Genomic DNA, 17,729 nt, shown 5'->3' with positions numbered 1-17,729 from the left:
TCCATATCTTTTCTCTTATTTTGAATTGATTTTGGAACCTGCAGTGCATATCAAGACAAAAGATTGAGCTATTCCTGGGGTGGTTTTAAAATATGCTTATCCTCTAGAAAGAAGAGTATGAAAAATCAGAAGCTTCCGAAGGAAAGATTATATATCTACACTCTCAATAAGCCCCTTCTTTTGCAAGATAAGCTATGACAAATTTTACAAGCTCTCTCCTACTCAGTAAGAAACTGCTAGCGATGAGTTGGATGCATCCCCCTTGTAGTCAACTTGGTCCAATGGCAACGATATCCCTCCTTCAACAGCACGCTCGCCTTGTAGAGACACCATCAACGCATAATGGAGTTTCCAAGTTTCTCATCTTTAGTGTTTATACATAACAACTCATCCATAAGCCTCATGCATAAGCCTTATGCATAACCTCTTGTACAGTAGCTCTTTGTACATACACATTATAATCAATGAAATCTATGCAACACTTTGTTGGGCCTCCCAATATTAACAAATAGGATGAGCTACAATTTGAACTATCCTTGTCTTTGGGTGTATCTAAAGACAGCATGTAAAACTGCAATAATGTCTCATCGTGAAATTTGTCTTCCTCCAAATATCAATTTTGTCTCATATACAAGGCTATATAATATTTCCCGAAACACATATATTATCATAAAGGAGAGCCACAACACAATGAGTCAAAGAAAAAAAGGCATTGATGCAATCAAATCCATAAGACGCTTAAAGGGAAAGAACTCTCTTTTTGTCTCAAATGCCCAGACTGTAAGGCATTACTATGACACTTGCTATTTGTTTCCAAGTCACTTGATATCAATATACACCCAAAACTTTTTTTGAGCAGTGGATTAATTAATTAAGCTTTTGTGGCATTGGATTATTATTTTTTTCACTCAAGTCAGCCTTTCTCTGCTGGACACGTGTTCGAATCCTATGTTGTATGGCTGGAAGCCTGTCCGTTGTGTATGCGAATCTTGTGTCTCGCATGACCTTTAGTGCTTGTCTGTTGTTCGTTTAACGACCTGCAGCACTGCTCTTCTGTTCTCGTCATCATGCCTCCTAGAAGGATATCCCTTCATGACATTAGTAATCTGATGAAAGTCCTTGTTCTTCATCTCTACTCTGTCATAAGGCATATCGTCGTGTGCTTGTTCTACATCCTTGCTCTATGATGGGTGCGAACCATCAAGTTCCACTATATCAAGGGCTCACTGTGATCAATTGGCATCCCCGCCTGCAAAATACCCCTCTGCTATTCGAAACCTTCGTGCAGTGAAGCAAAAAACTCGGTCCTCTAGTCTGTGTGTCTTCATTCGAGACCTCTTCATTCATACTTCTTTATGTCTTTGTTCGAGTCATTTTTTGCGTTGTTTATGTTGTGTATTCACAAGGTCGTCAGAACCTGTCGTTGACAGAGGTCAAAAACCAGCATCAAACCCTTCTGTGGAGCCTTGAGAAAATGAAAAAAAAAACTCGTTCGGAGCCATCTGTACAGAAGATACCTCATTTTCCGCCTGAAAAAGGACCAAACTATTCGAAGTGCCCGTCATTGTTGCCATCGAAAATGGAGACATCGTCTGTTGTTGGAAACCACTTGAAGAGTTCATCAGAATGGAGTGCTTGAAGGGTTGGTTTGCTCTTGAGAAAAGAGGTACTCTCAATCATTTACATTTTTAGATGGTGGTGACTCCCATGGCTCCGTCGGTCATAAGCATCGACAAAGTCATCAAGCAATACATGGGTTGGGAGTTTTTCAAACCAAAGAGTGCTATAGTCATGTGTAGAGCTTTACGCCAAATTCGAATGCACACATTGGAAAGTATGGTTGGCTACTACATGAAAGACTTACAAAAACCGCATTTCAAATACTTCATGCATAACATCTCCGCTGAAGAGATAACAAGAGTGCGATAACTCTACACTCTTTATGGACAAGTTGATTGAAAAACAAGGTTTGCTTATCGCATGTTTATCTTTTTGAAACGAGCTTATGTTTTCATGGACAACCACATTGCTAACAAGCTTGGTGCGTCACTCCAAAGCACACTTCTAAGAATGGTCTACATTGGCAAATATAAGCCAGCCGCATCGTGGATAATACCGAAGATAGGAAATGGGATGAGTAGAAGGAGATCTTCTGCAATTTGGAAAGTGATGAAAGTCCCTCACCTTACACAATGCATAGACATCGATGAAATTTTTTTGTGGATATGCATGCTGCAAGATATTTTGATCTACTACGTGAGCAATCAAGAATTCATGAAGATGACGATGGGAGAAATGAACATGCAAGTGATGATGACTGCGATGAACATGATGCACAACCGAGAAGCCACAACAATCTAATCATCATTCATTATGATGATCAATCTTGCTATGCGCAACAAGACTACAACGCATCATATCTGTCTGTGGGGGAGAAAACCAAGTTCAAAAAAGCCATCATAGAGGGTGATGACTTTGTGCCATTGTTATCGTCTGTTTATATAAATATATTTGTCTTACAGAGAAAGAAGCATGCTTTGAGTAGCATGTTAATAATGTTACGTTGGCGAGTGTCTGCTCTACTTGTATTCTTGTTTTTGTTCGTGCATGGTTTTGCGCATGGCTGATTTTTGTTCACCTATTTTCCAATGGCACTTGTAAAAATTTAGCGTAATAAAGTGATTTGTCCACGTCATCAACTTCCTGTGCTTCTAATTTAAACTATGCTTAGGCTTACTAATTTATTTTGTAAAGCTCTTTCCCCATGACAAGTACTAACTAATGGACGCTAGATCCAGACGGTACTTGATACTTGCCAAATATCCTCAACTGGTAAGAAAAGATTTGAAACCTCCTAGAAGAGCTGCAAAAAGCGGTGTATTTTCCTCTCTCTCTCTCTCTCACCCATGCACCTACCCTCAAAGCATGTTAATATACGTCATTGTAAAGTCTAGGCTTTCTATCATCGTCACATCATCTACTATTCACTCGCCCCCAACAACCCGCTCTGCAATCGCGTGAAAGATGTCCATGCTAAATGTCATACAAATGTGTACACTAAATATGCTTCATTGCCTGAGACATCTCTTTGAACAGCTTCTGACACATTAACTTTTAGCTTTTGCATCTGACTGCAGGAACAGGCTTCATCTTCTTGAAGAGCACAGTATTATGGGAACATGTTTCTGGCATTTATATGGCTTGATTATTGATGGGAAGACCACAAACAACTTTCTGGTGGGTGCGTAGACATGTCATTTGCATGGCAGCTATCATGAAAAGAGAACAGATTTAGCCTTGAAACCTGACTCAAAAATCAGAGCTAAAATGACGTTTGATGAGCAAAATTGATAGCAATAAAGAACTGAGAAATCCTTAGTACAGAATCTGCGAAATTGATGGCAATAAAAGACTAAGATATCCCTGCTACAGAACCAGCTTGCAACTGTCCTACTCATGAGGGTCTGAAGGGTAAGGACATATCCCAGCAATGAGGGACGAGTGGGTGAGATCTCATGTTCTAGTGTAAAGACCCTAAGAAATAGATGTAAGCTGCCAAAAATTTTCTAGAAATAAAACAAGAGCTTGCCAAAAATTGACTTCTGAAGCTGTCAAGTAAAGAACGTAAGAGTGTAATCTAGTCAAGATGTTGTAATCTGTCTAATCCATTACATTGAAGTTCTGTGGAAAAGGTAAAAGTCAAATGATTTCTTCTAATGTTTGAACTCTTTTCCTGGACTCGGTGAAAGCAACGCACACATCACCATGCTGTTCTGCTTAGGCACATCTAAATATTTACTTTTAAGGCTCCTGTATCAAGGAAAATTCCCAAGACCCCATTCCACACAATCCAAAAAAGAAAAGAACAAACCGGATCTGTCATATTGAAGCCTCACTTCCTCATATGTCCGATATGAAGCTGCCTGCTTTCCAGCAACATATAAGAACACCACACTCAAGAATCTTGGGAACAAATAGCAAGTATAAAACCAGCTGCCAGTAATCTGCTGTCATGCGGATGTTGACTCTGCCTTATTACAATCATTCCACCATCATGATTGCATTGCTGCACATTTCACATTCAATCCCGCTTCCCCCACTAAAGGTACTTATTGAATGCTTTTTCCTGCTTGACTGAAAGGCAGAGAGGAATGAGAACAGCTACAGATGTTGAATCAGGGTGGTCCTCATGGCCCAGGAGAGGGGTCAGAGATCTATAAGGAGGGCTAAACATCAAGATTCAAACCCTGTAGTCGACATGACTTGTAATAATTGAAAGATACAGGGATAATTATGGTGCCCACTTCCATACTTTTACACCCCCACCACCATCACCAGAGAACACTAATCCACCAGGGCCAACCTGTAGTGCTCGAACCTCATCCTTCAAAAACAGAACCCCTCTCTCTGTGAACCTGTTCAGCACACAGATATAGAGCTTGTCATATCGTTTTGTTTAGGTACATTCAAGGGGTATGAGAAAAGGCGTAATAACAGTGGAACATACGATGGCAGCTCCAAAAGATGCACCGTATTGTCATTTAGTGAACACAGCAATATATCTTTGTTCTGATGATCAACAAATCCACAAAATGCCAGCACACCCTGGAGAAAACAAAAGACAATCTTGAATACTGATTTCACCTTCCAGCCTTGGGCTCCAAAAGCTCTGAAAATACAATTCGCCACACAGTTTGAAGGAATCTCTACAATGCCAAAGCATGCACAAACAACGGAAGCCACATGCTTCAGACAACTCACACGTGATACAGTCCAACGTGCTCAATTTAGTGTCCAAAAGTGTATATCATCACACACAATGCTTCATTGATCTAAAGACATTGTACACATACCACTACACTCAGCTACATTAGCTTTATATAGACCAAAACACAAGCTTTATGTCCATCTTCTAGTGCTCTTCTTGATAGGTTTTCTGGATATTTGAAGGCTCCTTTTCCTCGGCATCCTTTTTCCAAGGAATTCTGGCTTTTTGGTGGTCATTCCAATGAATTATCAGATACTCACAGTTTCTTGCATGGACAAGATTCTGGGCACTTTGGACTGGCTGCTGGCATGATAGAAATCAACGAGTCTTTATCGACCAATCAGTTAATACCTATACTTATTTTAGACGCTCTTTGTGTGAATCTCTCTAGGACTCTTATGCCTTGGGTGAGATGACTACTAGGCAATCAGATGTGTTTTTCCACTGTTTCTAGCTTGTCCGTCCTCATGGACAACTATGCTTGTACCATACCTTGAGTAATTAATTAGACAATGGTTTCACCAAAAAAAAAGTGTGGACGTATGCACATTCACATACACGTATGTATGTGTGTATGTATATATGTATACATACATACATACACACATTCGCATAAACGCGTGTTTGTATTATATGTACTATGTATGCATGTATGTCTCTGTCCGTATATGTGAATGTCAGAAAAGGAGCAAGGATAAGGGGGAAAAAAAGCTTTAAATGCTCTTCTTCTTTCCCAAGAATTCAAATTCAAATTTCCTCTCTGGTTACCACGTGCGTCGTGAAGGAAGAAAAAAGCAAGGAGAAGTGTAGAGGAAGGACTCCACGAGGTTTCAGGCCTGTTGAGCCTTGAGTGCTCACAAAGGCTGGTCATTACAATGTGGCATGTGCACATGTATGTATATATGTCTCTATCCGGACTCCATATATGTGTATGCAGAAAAGGGAAGAAGAAAGCAATGATAGAGAGAAAAGGAAGGGATTGAGGAGGGTTCAGGGCTGTTAAGGCTTGAGTGCTTGCAAAAGGGCTGGCAGTTACAGTGTGCACACACAGGGTTAACGGCTGATCACTCACAAAGGGCTAGCTGCTGCAAACGAGGTGCTTTAACAGCTCAATTGGAGGTTGCAACAACTGGATGGGAGCTCCAAAACAGGCAAAAGACATGCACACAAAGAAACCAAAAAACCCCCCAAAAAATCCCAAATTGGGCGAAATGCCTATGACTGAGAGTTTCGAAAACGTCTTGAAATGTTTTGGCCAAACATTTCATAGGTTTCGAAATGACGAAACATGATTTTGTGTTACTATGCATAGCATGAGACATGTCTATGGAGATACATGGGTTTCTCAATAAAGCCATCCTATGTAACCCTCAAAAAATGTTTACAATTGAAAATATGAGAAGAAAGAAAAGAAAGAAAGTTGTATTAAACATCTACAAAAGGCCAAATTTATTATGGAAATGAGAATTATGGAATTATTTGATATTTTATGTCATATTTATGGTACGCTCATTTGCCACATAGTCGTGACTAGCTACGCACGAGAGCGTGAAACAGTGGTCGCATCGTGTTGGGCCGATAAACGAGATGTAGTGTGTCTTGTGTTTTTGGTGAGCAAATCAGTGCATGGAGTAGCGTGGGGTGCGATGGATTTTGGCCGGTGTGCGGCCGTCATGTTTCAATGTGCGTGATGGTCGCCCGCCCATAGTTTCATTTAATTAAATTGCTACAATTTTAATGTAAATAGACTAGCTTGGGAACCAAGTTACTTTTTGATATTAATGGCCCAAAGTGGAATGTATCAAGCTATATTTGTGAGCACTTGCTTTTTGTTAATACATAAATACACGCATGAGGAAGCGTGCTCACTCATGCATGAAAGGAGATTGAACCCACTCCCTTTCTTGTGCATAGTTGTTATATTTATCTTCTTCTTATTTATTTGAAAAGCATGAAGCTATGGTTATGGAGGTTTTATTGACAACAAAACTGGCCTATGAGACCAAAGTGTTACAATGTTTCCATGATAAATCTCATCCTAGATAGTACAAAATGAAATGAACAGATTGTAAAAGGGTAACAGCCAAGTACAATCATAGAGCTAAGTGATAGATGAGGTAATGTACAGAGCTCCTTAGCATGCAACTCTCCCTGGTAGTTGTCCATGTAATACATCGGCCATGGGGAAATCAAGGGCAGCTGCCAAGACGCTGCCTAGGTCCACCGAGTCAGATAGCTGAATGGAAGTAGTTTGGTGCCATTGTAGGATGTCCTGGATCTGGATCTGTAGCCCAGATGTCTGCCTTGGGGGGGGGGCGCTTGGTGCGCTGTAGTACTGCTACTCGCTCCCGTGTGACTCGTCTGGTTTGTCTCAGCGGGATGGCTCTAGCAGGTGCATTAGTGGTGCTCCTATCCCCACCATCTCTGAAGAAGCTGGTGATAGTCGCCTGTTGGGAAAAGAGAGAGAGAGAGAGAGAGAGAGAGAGAGAGAGAGAGAGATTCTTCATATGGACACATGAAAGCCCACAGCGGGGATTACCAAGGTAACAGGATGCAATTAGGCATCATCTTATAAGCAAGAGACTTGTATATCTCATGGAGTAGCCATTAGAGGTCCAATATTAATCGTCAAGAGGAGCTCAACCTGCCATATACTACTTTCCCACTAGGGGATCACCGTGCATCAGATATAAGACGAGAGACTACTGGAGTGTGTATCACCTTTCCAGAGATTTCACTGCTAGGACAAGTTAAACTCGTCAATTATGAGGAGACTGCCATTAGTTTCCCGAGGATTTGATCCCAAGGAAATTGGAAGGAATGTCCTCAGATGGCCACCATTTACTGGATCTAGCATAGGGCTCCAGGTGGCTAATTTCAGGAAGCCTCTAACAATGTCTCCTCGAAGACAGGAAAGGCTTACGTAAAATCATTAGCGATTCAGGTCATTTGCGCTCTCTGAGCTTCCCCCCTCTTTTCCCTGCATCCTGCGCCCTCCCCCTTCGCGTTTGCCTGCAACAACACCCCCCCCTCCCTTCTTCTCCGCCCCCTTGCCTTCTTTTCCGCCCCCGTTCACCCACCCTGCCCTGCCTGTTTCCCCCCTCCCACTCCGTGTTTGTCTACGCCCCCCCTGCCTCTTCTCCGCCCCCCTTCCCCTGCCCTGCCCGTTTCCCCCTTCGCTTCTGTGCGCGCCGCCCCGCTCTCCCCCCCCCCTCTCCTGCACCTGCACCTGCCCCGCCCCCTCCCCTTGTCCCCACCCCCGCATCTTCTCCAGCCCCCTTCGCCCACCCTGCCCATTTCCCCCCCTTCACTTCTGTGTACGCTGCCCTGCCCAGCTTCCCCCCCTTCCTCTGTACCCCCTCCCCTTTCCGCTTTCTGCCCCCCGCTTCCCCTTCTCTTTTTCTGTGCCGCCCCCCTCCCCTCTTTTCCGCCTCTTTGCCCTTCCCCAACGCCTGCACCCCCCCCCCCCCCGCGCCCAGTTCCCCGCCTTACCTCCTCCGTTCTTTTTCTCCCCGTTTCTCCTTCCTCGCACGTAGATTTTTCAGGTTCTTCAGGGCGTTTCCTTCTCGGCAAGTCTCGGCACTTTCTCATCTTCAACCTCAGCAAGACTCCATGGCAGCTGCTCCATCAACCCCGACCGAGGCCGCCGTTGCTTCCTTATCTTTTTCCAAAGCAGACCGTCAGATCCTTGCTACGACAGTCTCGCAGCATTAGAGGCCTCCACCTTGGTTTTCAAAATTGTTGGTAGCCGCCCTGCACGCAGACAACTCAAAGATCTTTTACAGGGGAGCCTCATTGGTGAACCTGCAAAGATCATAGACATTCACCCTCTGGGCCAGGGCTACTAACAGGTGGAGTTCGACTCGCCAACGGTGTCAGACCAAGCCCCCTTGCATTGTGTACAGCCAGGCCTTCTTTGCACGGTGGCTGGAGTGTCGGGCTTCCCAATGACAGTTTGCTTCCTAGGCCTTTGGAAGGAATACCTTCCTCTTCTCCCGGTGATTGGCGGTGCCATCGGGAGAGTGATGGAATCCCCCCTCCCACAGCTGCCTCTGCTCTCATACACGCAACCAGGATTCCATCCCTTCGCACCTGTGTTGCCTCGCCATATTCAGTGCCTTATTTTTTTTATCTATTCCATGCCTCCGAGGCGACCCCATCATTCATGGAGTGGAGTATTCAAGCCTTCCAAGCCAATGTTTCATTTGCAGGTAGATGGGGACATCTAGCCAGACCTTGCCCTCGACGTCAGTCTAGGAGACTGCCTCCTGTGGTCCCCCCCCAAATTCCCATTCACATCCTCACCAGGGGGTAGAGAGAGAGGTAGGTTCTCATGCAGCCGAGCACACCAAGTCCCACCGCAGACGACCCAGCTGTCGAAGAGTGGCGGATGGTTGGCCCACGCCCAAGCCATCGGCCGACCACCGAAGCTAAGCACTGTCGTCATGCACAACAAGCTGGTAGAGTACAAGAGGATTCGATTCTGTCAGAGAACCGTTTTGAGCATTTATCACATTACCTACCCGTTGGCGACGGGCCCCCTCCAGTCACGGAGCGGGAACCTTCGGCCCCTCCGGTTTGGCAGCCGATTCCTCGTCAAGATTCCTCCCCCAACTCCCAATGCCCAGTGAGGCCAGTAAACCCCATTGGGCCCCCGGCAAGCCTCTTCCAACAGCTATCCTCTCCGATGGATCTCTCCTAGCAGCGCCCCTCTCTGGCCTCTCCACTCCCCCCCCTCAATCCTCGCCCCCGACTTTACCTGCAGCAGTTCCTTCTGCCCCGTTGTCCTTATCATAGACCGCCCTCCCTCCTCCCTCTCTCCACCTCTCCAAAGCACTCCCGTCGACCCCCAATAGCCCTTGACCCGGAGTGGAGGTAGCCGGCGAGTTCACTTCCTCACTTGATTCACCATTTCTCTGAGCGGGTTGATGACCGTTGCCGCTTCTCTGGTGAGGGCAAAGTCCCCAAGTGGGCCCCCCAAGATCTTGGGGCAGCCTGTGGATTATAGTTCTTCTGATGTCTTCTAGCGGAAGGGACAAATATGTTTGAGGAGACAATAGCCCCTATTCGGATATGTGTGATTTTTCACCACTCGAGACCCTCTACACCAGGGAATAGCGCGATGATCTTCTCTTTCCCTTTGAGTGCAACCCCAGGGACGAAGTGGGACTCAGAGTCAGTGGTTGCCGCCATCCAAGGACAGGCAGTTGAGCTCTCCCATCATCTTAAAGATCTTCGAATCACCAACATACTCACCCATCTATGGCCATTGGCTAGGATGGAGCTTGGAGGCTCAAGCCACAAAGACCAGGACGGGGAGATGGTCACCTCCAGCCTGGAGGTGTTGCCTTTTGTGTCCATGCATATTTTAGTCGAAGTACCTCTCTCCCTTTCTTACAGGTACCTCCATTGTGATTGATGGAGTTTGGAGTGTCGTGCTCTGACAGAGTGGCATCACATGGAGGCCAGGTGGCATCACATGGAGGCCAGGAGCTGTCCACTCGGCGCGCCTTCATCCTAGCACCGGATTGTGATTATTCCCCGTCTAAACCCTCGCCCAAGACTCTTCGAGTGGAGGTCAGTTCCACTAGTTCCGCCTCGCATAGAGATTGATATGCGGATAGCATAGTCACAAGAAACGTTTCGAGGTTTTTTCGTTTCGAGGTTTTTCGGGTTTTGTTTCGAAAGGTTTCGTCCCTCGACTAAGAAACCACGAGGTTTCGAAAAATCAATAATTTCATAAAGTATAAATACTTAAAGAACTTATAGTAGCCATCTAAAAACATAGTGTAATGATGAAAAAATGGTGTCTTCTCACACATCTCAGGGAACCATCCTTATTTTAGTGAGGCCTTATGGCAATTTTGCTTGATTAGATGCCATAAGTGGTTCAATCAAGGACTCTTAAGAAAATGAAGAAGAGAAGGTAGAAATTGGGAAAGATTTAAGACATTGAAAGATGGTGTATAAAGAAAAGGGGAAAAGAAAAGAGGAGAAGAAGAGAAAAGAAGAAGATGAGCAAGAGAGAAGAAGAGAAAGGAAGACGAAGAGGAGATAAGAAGAGAATGAAGGAAGGAGGAGTAGAGGTGAAAGAAGTAGCAGAAGATGGAAAAGGGAAGGTGGGAGGCGGGAGAAGAAGAGGAAAGGAAGATGAGGAGGATATGGAAGAAAAACAAAAATAAAAAAATCGCCCGAGGGGGGGGGGGAGGGGGGGGGGGGGGGTGGCCTCTTTTGGAGCACAATCTGACAGGCCCTTCCCCAAGCTAACTTTTGGTGCATGGGCGGTGACTTCAACATGATAGAGGCAGCTGAGGACAGACTTGGAGGAGGCACGGCAACAATCTCAAGAGCAGAGAACTCTACCTCGGAGGAGATGATACTAGTACTTGGGGGACATAACCCTTGGCATCTTCCAGAGTTTGGGCGCAGCCCTGGGAGCCTTAGCTTCTTGCGATCGGATAGGAGCACCGGCCCCAACCTCTCTAGTCTTGACAGGTTTTATGTTGATGACTCGGCTTGCGGCCGTGGACGCGTGATCGGTATCTTGGCAGGCACTGCTTGTTCTATCCCTAGAGGACCCTGGAGACATGAACGCAAGCTCTAGGATTCTGGACAGCCTCATTCAGGGATCTGCACAGCAGGATAGAGCAAATATGGGTAGGACTCGAGTTTATCTCAGGCTTAGCTGCGTGCACATTGGATGTGGGCCTAGGGGAGATCAACGGTTTCTTATAGGAAGTAGCCTAGAGCAGATTGGAGGGAATTCGAGAGCAGGAGAGGAGTCTGAGGAGGGGTATGGCTTCTTTACAATGGCTTCAGGAGAGTTCCCTAGATAGCCCGTGGATCAGCTTGCTGCCGCCCGCAAGAAGATTAGATCCATTGAGGAGAGGAGGGTCGAGTACAGGTACCATGCCAGAGCTTCATTCTGGACCCAAGCCGGCGAGAGAGTCACAGGGGATTTCTTTGAGATAGCCGACCCCCACAAGAGGAAACATGGTATTCGCATGTTGTGTGGCCAAGATGGAGCTATTGTTTCTGATCCCCCCGCCCCCCCCCCCCCCCCCCCCCCCCCGGGCCCCCATGCCATCGCCATTGATTTTTTCCGATCTCTTCTCACTAGCGCTCCATTATCCCCACAGGTGATGGATGCATGCAAGAGGGTCTGGCGGCATACGAGCATAGTCACAAGAAACGTTTCGAGTTTTTTTCGTTTCGGGGTTTTTCGGGTTTTGTTTCGAAAGGTTTCGTCCCTCGGCTAAGAAACCGTGACGTTTCGAAAAATCAATAATTTCATAAAGTATAAATACTTAAAGAACTTATAGTAGCCATCTAAAAACATAGTGTAATGATGAAAAAATGGTCTCTTCTCACACATCTTGGAAAACCATCCTTATTTTGGTGAAGCATTATGGCAATTTTGCTTGATTAGATGCCACAAGTGGTTCAATCAAGGACTCTTAAGAAATTGAAGAAGAGAAGGTAGAAATTGGGAAAGATTTAAGACATTGAAGGAAGAAAAAGGGAAAAGAAGAGAGGAGACGAAGAGAAAAGGAGAAGAAGAGCAAGGGAGAAGAAGAGAACGGAAGAAGAAGAGCAGAGAAGAAGAGAATGAAGGAAGGAGTAGTAGAGGTGAAAAAAGTAGCAAAAGATGGAAAAGGGAAGGAGGGAGGTAGGAGAAGAAGAGGGAAGGAAGGTGATGAGGAGGATATGGAAGAAAAACAAAATTAAAAAAATCCCCAAAAAATCAGGGGAGAAAAACAAAACCTGAAATTTGGGCGAAACTATCATACTGGAAAGGTTTCGAGGTTTTTAAAAACTGTTTTGAAGTTTCGAGGTTTTTGAGGTTTCAAAAGCTAGAAACAGGTTTTTTTGTTACTATGCACACGAGAGAGGTGGTTCCCCCCTCTCTTTGGTCCTTATTGACTCCATTTACTGTGGAGGAGTTAGCGGAGGCATTGACAGCACTACCCAAGAGTAAATGCCGAAGGGCAGACGGGCTTCAAGTCTCTTTCTTTCTTCGTCACTGGGACCTCATGGAAGGCGGCCTTCGAGCTGCCTTCAATGAGATTATGCTCACAAGTGCCATACCAGAGAGGCTCTTAGAGGGTTTGATACATTTGATTCCTAAGGAAGGTAGTGCCAGATTGGAGATCTGGTAGTGGAGACCCATCACTCGTCTAGAGACCCCCTATAAGATCTTGGCCAAGGCCATCAGCAGGAGACTTCAACCTTTCCTCCCTAACTTGATTCATGACACTCAGACTGGCTTTGTTCAGGATGGAGCATCCTGGATAATATCTTCACCTTCTAGGAGGCGATAGCGTCGGCCAAGATGAGTCAGCAGGACCTCATAGTGCTACTGCTAGATCATGGCCACCATGAAACTCGTTTCGGTGGCTTTGAAACTCGTTTCACGTTTCAGTGTTGAAACGTTTCATATGCACATCGAAACCATATCGTTTCATTTGGGAAAAAAGGTGGTGATTTTGTGTGCTTTTTAGCTTTTATAACTCTTCATCTTTCCTTCTTTCATCCTATTTGTTCTTTTCTCTTCTCTTTTGTATGTCTTCTTTGTTTAATGATGATAAATATGCTAATATCATCTTATAACTATTGGCCAGTACCTTCACATTTTATGTATATGATCGTTTCGGTCCAACGTTTCATTGTCCACCTACTTGGTGTTGAAACGTTTTGTTTCGTTTCGTTTTGATAGTGAAACGTTTCGCGGTGACCTTGTGCTAGATTTTGAGAAATCTTATGATCGGGTGGTAGGAGCTTTCTAGAGGGCATGATGAGCCACATGGGATTCCCGGTGGAGTGGATTCGTGGGGTTTCAGGACTCTACTCAGGCTCACAAAGCCAAGTTCTCGTTCAAGGAGCCCATGGCGACAAATTCCCCCCGTCCTCTGGCACCTTACCTCTTCCTATTCGTCGCCGAGGCCATGAGTAGTTTTCTCTCAGGCCAAGAGACTGGGCTTCAACGATTGTGCCTCCCCCTTCGCCCTCGGGAGAAGCTAATTAACTCAGAGTTTGCAGATGCCACAACAACTTACCTTTCAAGAGATGTGGGGAATCTCCAAAGATTCGCGGTGGCAATCGAGATCTTTTGTCGTGCATCAGGAGCACCGATCAACTGGCACAAGTCGTGTGGTTTTTGGTAGGCTCTGCACCCGCCCCCACTTGGCGCCTAGTTGAGGCTTTCCAGTGGATCCCGAGGGGCACTCCAATTCGCTATCTTGGATGCTAGGTGGGCATTGATATCTCTCCTGAGCAGCAACTCACCCCTCTTCTTCGGAAGAAGCTTTTATATTGGCGTTCTGCAAGACTCTCGAGTGGTGGTGGCGAACCAAGTTCTTCTTGCCACTATGTGGCACATCACTTCGTGCCGAGCCTTCTCTCGAGCTTGTATTGGCCAAGTACAACGGTTGATCCGGAACTTCTTATAGGCCGCCAATGACGAGAGGCCTACCAAGGCCAAGGTGGCATGGAGAGTGATCATTCAGCCACGACGTAGAGGGGGGCTAGGCCTCATTGACCCTACTATTGAGAGCCATGCCCTGCTAGGCAAGCTAATTGTTAGAGGACTCCTTCCCGGTGGTGAGCCTTGGAAGGACTTCCTCTTGGCCTGGGTTTCAACCCACACCCCGAGTCTGGGGGGGCCTTGACCACAGAGTACCAGATGGATCTTCATAGAGATGTGGACCCACAGTTTTAGTCCAGCTTTTGAGGACAGATTTGCAGCCAGTGTACTTTGAGCTTGGGATCACCTCAAGCCGGCCCTTAGGCAGATAGCTCCAGTGGCCTCAAAGCCACGGGACTGTGAACAAAGGAGGGATAGCACAAGAGGCCTTGTTCTTAACCTTGGCAAAAGGCTTTGTAGACAAGCGAGGATGCGTGGGCTCTTGGCTAGTGGAGGGGGCTTAACACCCTTTGTTCGTTGGCGTGGGTTCAAACCTCCTGTGTGCTGCACCTTTACTCCTTTGTGGTGTGTGGTAACCATACCTTGTGGTGTAGTACGCGCCCATCTCTGTAGTTTGGTCGCCTTGCGGGCTGCTTGGCTGGTTCTCGTGGGGTTGGCAGCCCAAGGGAAGATTCCCACGGCCATTTTGTGAATTAAACCTTCTTTTTGATATATAAAAGGTTTTTTTTCCAGAAGTAAGAGGAAACAGCCTGTCAAGGGGAATTAGCTTTTGAAGGAATCTACAATGACAAAGTACACAACGGTGACTCTTTGTTTGAAAAGCATCCATGCACGCTTGCACTGATGCTTGTCGGCACCAAGACTTCAGTCTCTGGGGACTGTCGATGGACAGGACATTATTAGTGGGTGTAACAGTGCAGTCTAGTCAGGCAATACCCTCTTGACGCTTCCAACGAACACATTGACGCATCCTCAGATGCATCACAAAAGATTTAAAGAAGGCTTTGTTGCATGTTACAACGGTCAACCTATTGCATGCTACACAAAAATAGCAAATAAGCAATAAACACTTATAATCTAATAACCCAATTGATCTTTCCATGACACATGAGCATGCAAACAATCTCCACGAAAAGACAAAAACTCTAGGTATCAAGAGCACATCCGTGCAGAATTCCGAACAACAAAAAATACTAACATTTACCCCCCTTAAGTTTATAAGTACGCATGTACTTGTCAACTTAGCAAGGCCCTCACGCACGCCTTGTCTCGAGGATCGATAACATAAGCTCAATGTCGTTCCATGTCTTCAAATAAGTCATCGTCAAACTCCTCTTCTTAAAGCACGAGCCACAAAAAACATGAACTTTGTATAATCTATGTATATATACTCAAGGTAGATCTTTTGGTCCCCAATCTCTTGGTAGCCAAATAACATGCTTATCTTCAAGTTGATCAAGCCACATGTATTTGTTGAAACACACCCATACCAACACACTTTGATTCCTCTTTTGCGTCCAATGAGTGTACCATACATAATCTAAATTAAGCATCAATCTCCCATCTTCCTTGAGCATGAGCACATCTTGAAGCACAAGCCATGCAAAAACTTGATCCTCAAACCATATCCATGTGACTTAAAACAACTCATAAACATACACATAATCCTGATTCCATGCTCAACAATCTTGTGGGTGGCAACCAACGAAGTAATCGTTGGCCCATTCAGAGCCACCACACCATCATGGTGTGGAAACCATGCCTTGTCTCAAAGAAGAAGAAAATATATCATGCATCATCACTAGTTGTGACACCAGATCCTTTGTCCTCCAATCCATCATCTACAATTAGCATCATATGCACATTACTCTCAAGAAGATCTTCATGCATCACATGCTTCCCACCAAAAGTTAAATCCATCCCAAACTCCTCAATGGTAAAGAAAGAAGACAAAACATCATAAGCATCAACATCATCAACATGTGCTGAAGATAATCCCTCATCATCATCTGTATCCAGTGTCCACCAACAAAACTTCACAAGTAGATGCCTCAATCATTGCAAATAAAGAATGTAAACCATCATATGCTTCATCCTCATAAGGAAGCTCTTCATCATCATGTGCATCTAGATTACTCAAGAATTCTTCAATGACTCGGTTATCTTCAACATATAGCCATTGTGCGAAACCACATCATGTAGATCAACCATAACCCGATCATCACAAGGTACCAACATGAAATTGTTTACCTCAAAAGTCAAAGTGCAACTCAATGTCCAATGCGTCCTCAAATAGAGTTGTAGAAATACGAACATCATCATCCTCACACTCCATGAGCCTATGCGCATATACGTCAACCGCATCAAGGTCCTCAAGCACCTCCAAAAAGATCCACAAGCTTCCAAGTCATCAACAATGACAAATGTAACTAAAGCCGGTTCCATGGTTACCTCAAGCAAGCTCCCTTCTTGTTGCAACTCACAAGCCTCCCCCTCGAGCTCAACCTTTGCGACTTCTTTGCAACACATGGACTCCATACTCTCGGTTTGCGAACACTCATCACCTCAAACCTCATATGCATGTCTCTATTCAACACTTTGAATTGGTCTTCTATCCATGGGGTACATCATCCATTTCAAATTTAGGCAAAAAGCACACATGATACCTTTGACTCGCAAACCCAATCCTTTTTTGTTGAATCCGGTTGTCGATGGTACCAAGTCAATGCTGAATCCTTCAAGAATAATGTGATATCTTCAAGCCAATAGTCCACTTTGAAACCATTATGAAACATTGCCAATTTGTACCATTGCACAAACCGAACCACATCGCCTCTTCCATTGAAATGCCAATCATAAAAGAACAAGTTACAACCCCCTTGCATCCTTTCACACCTCAAGTGAGGGGCTTCCACATTCACAATGCCAAAAATGTGAGAATTTTGTAGATACCAAGATTCCACACAATGAAGTCCTTGAAGCTTGGCGAGAGATTATGGCAAGGATGGTAAGGCATGTGTATCTTCCAAGAAATCATGGATTTTCAAGAATAATGATCTTTAATCTCGTCGAAAAAAACAATCCCCTACCTTCTTATATTCCTTTCGTTTGAATGTATGGTCAAGAGCTCAGAACACAGCTAGTCATGTACATTAAACTACCTACTATGCGCCTATATATAGTAGGGTCCTCCAAGAGATCATCTATAACTACAGACAACCTCATGTTATGCTCCAATGGCACTGAGATTGACTTACATCCTGTCATCCCATACTTGGACAACATATCCAAAGCATACTACCTCTGCAAAAGCCAAATCCCAGCACGTGATCTAATCACCTCTATACCAAGAAAGTATTGTAGCTCATCCAAAACATTCATTTCAAACTTCTTCTTAAGAAGCATCTTCACCTCATGAATATCACTGTCATCGACTCTACTTGCAATTGGTAAGCTTAAATGCTCAATAATGGAAGCAAGTAGCGGGAGAAAGGAGCAGGACTGCATGTTCAGATACCCTGTGCAATGTTCTCTTGT

At 45.0% G+C, this 17,729-nt stretch overlaps 1 protein-coding gene across 2 annotated transcripts in view; it reads right to left on the bottom strand.

Annotated features, from left to right (window-relative positions):
• Nucleotides 1-3,333: 3,333 nt before the first annotated feature.
• LOC147615783 (zinc finger CCCH domain-containing protein 48-like) overlaps nucleotides 3,334-17,729 on the bottom strand; it is an 88,123-nt gene continuing 73,727 nt past the window's right edge. For both annotated transcript variants that reach the window (XM_086778386.1, XM_086778387.1), the window contains 2 exons: nucleotides 4,508-4,605; nucleotides 3,334-4,415 (listed from right to left, as the gene is read on the bottom strand). In XM_086778386.1, coding sequence (XP_086634512.1) covers nucleotides 4,292-4,415; nucleotides 4,508-4,605 — 222 coding nt within the window. In that variant the 3' untranslated portion in view covers nucleotides 3,334-4,291. The remainder of the gene's footprint in view (nucleotides 4,416-4,507; nucleotides 4,606-17,729) is intronic.

The sequence above is a fragment of the Cibotium barometz genome, chromosome 39, assembly GCF_041138505.1.
Source record: "Cibotium barometz isolate CiBa-2024 chromosome 39, ASM4113850v1, whole genome shotgun sequence".
Taxonomy (NCBI): domain Eukaryota; kingdom Viridiplantae; phylum Streptophyta; class Polypodiopsida; order Cyatheales; family Cibotiaceae; genus Cibotium; species Cibotium barometz.
The sequence above is the reverse complement of the archived record's forward strand: the minus strand, read 5'-3'. Positions and strand labels throughout refer to the sequence as shown.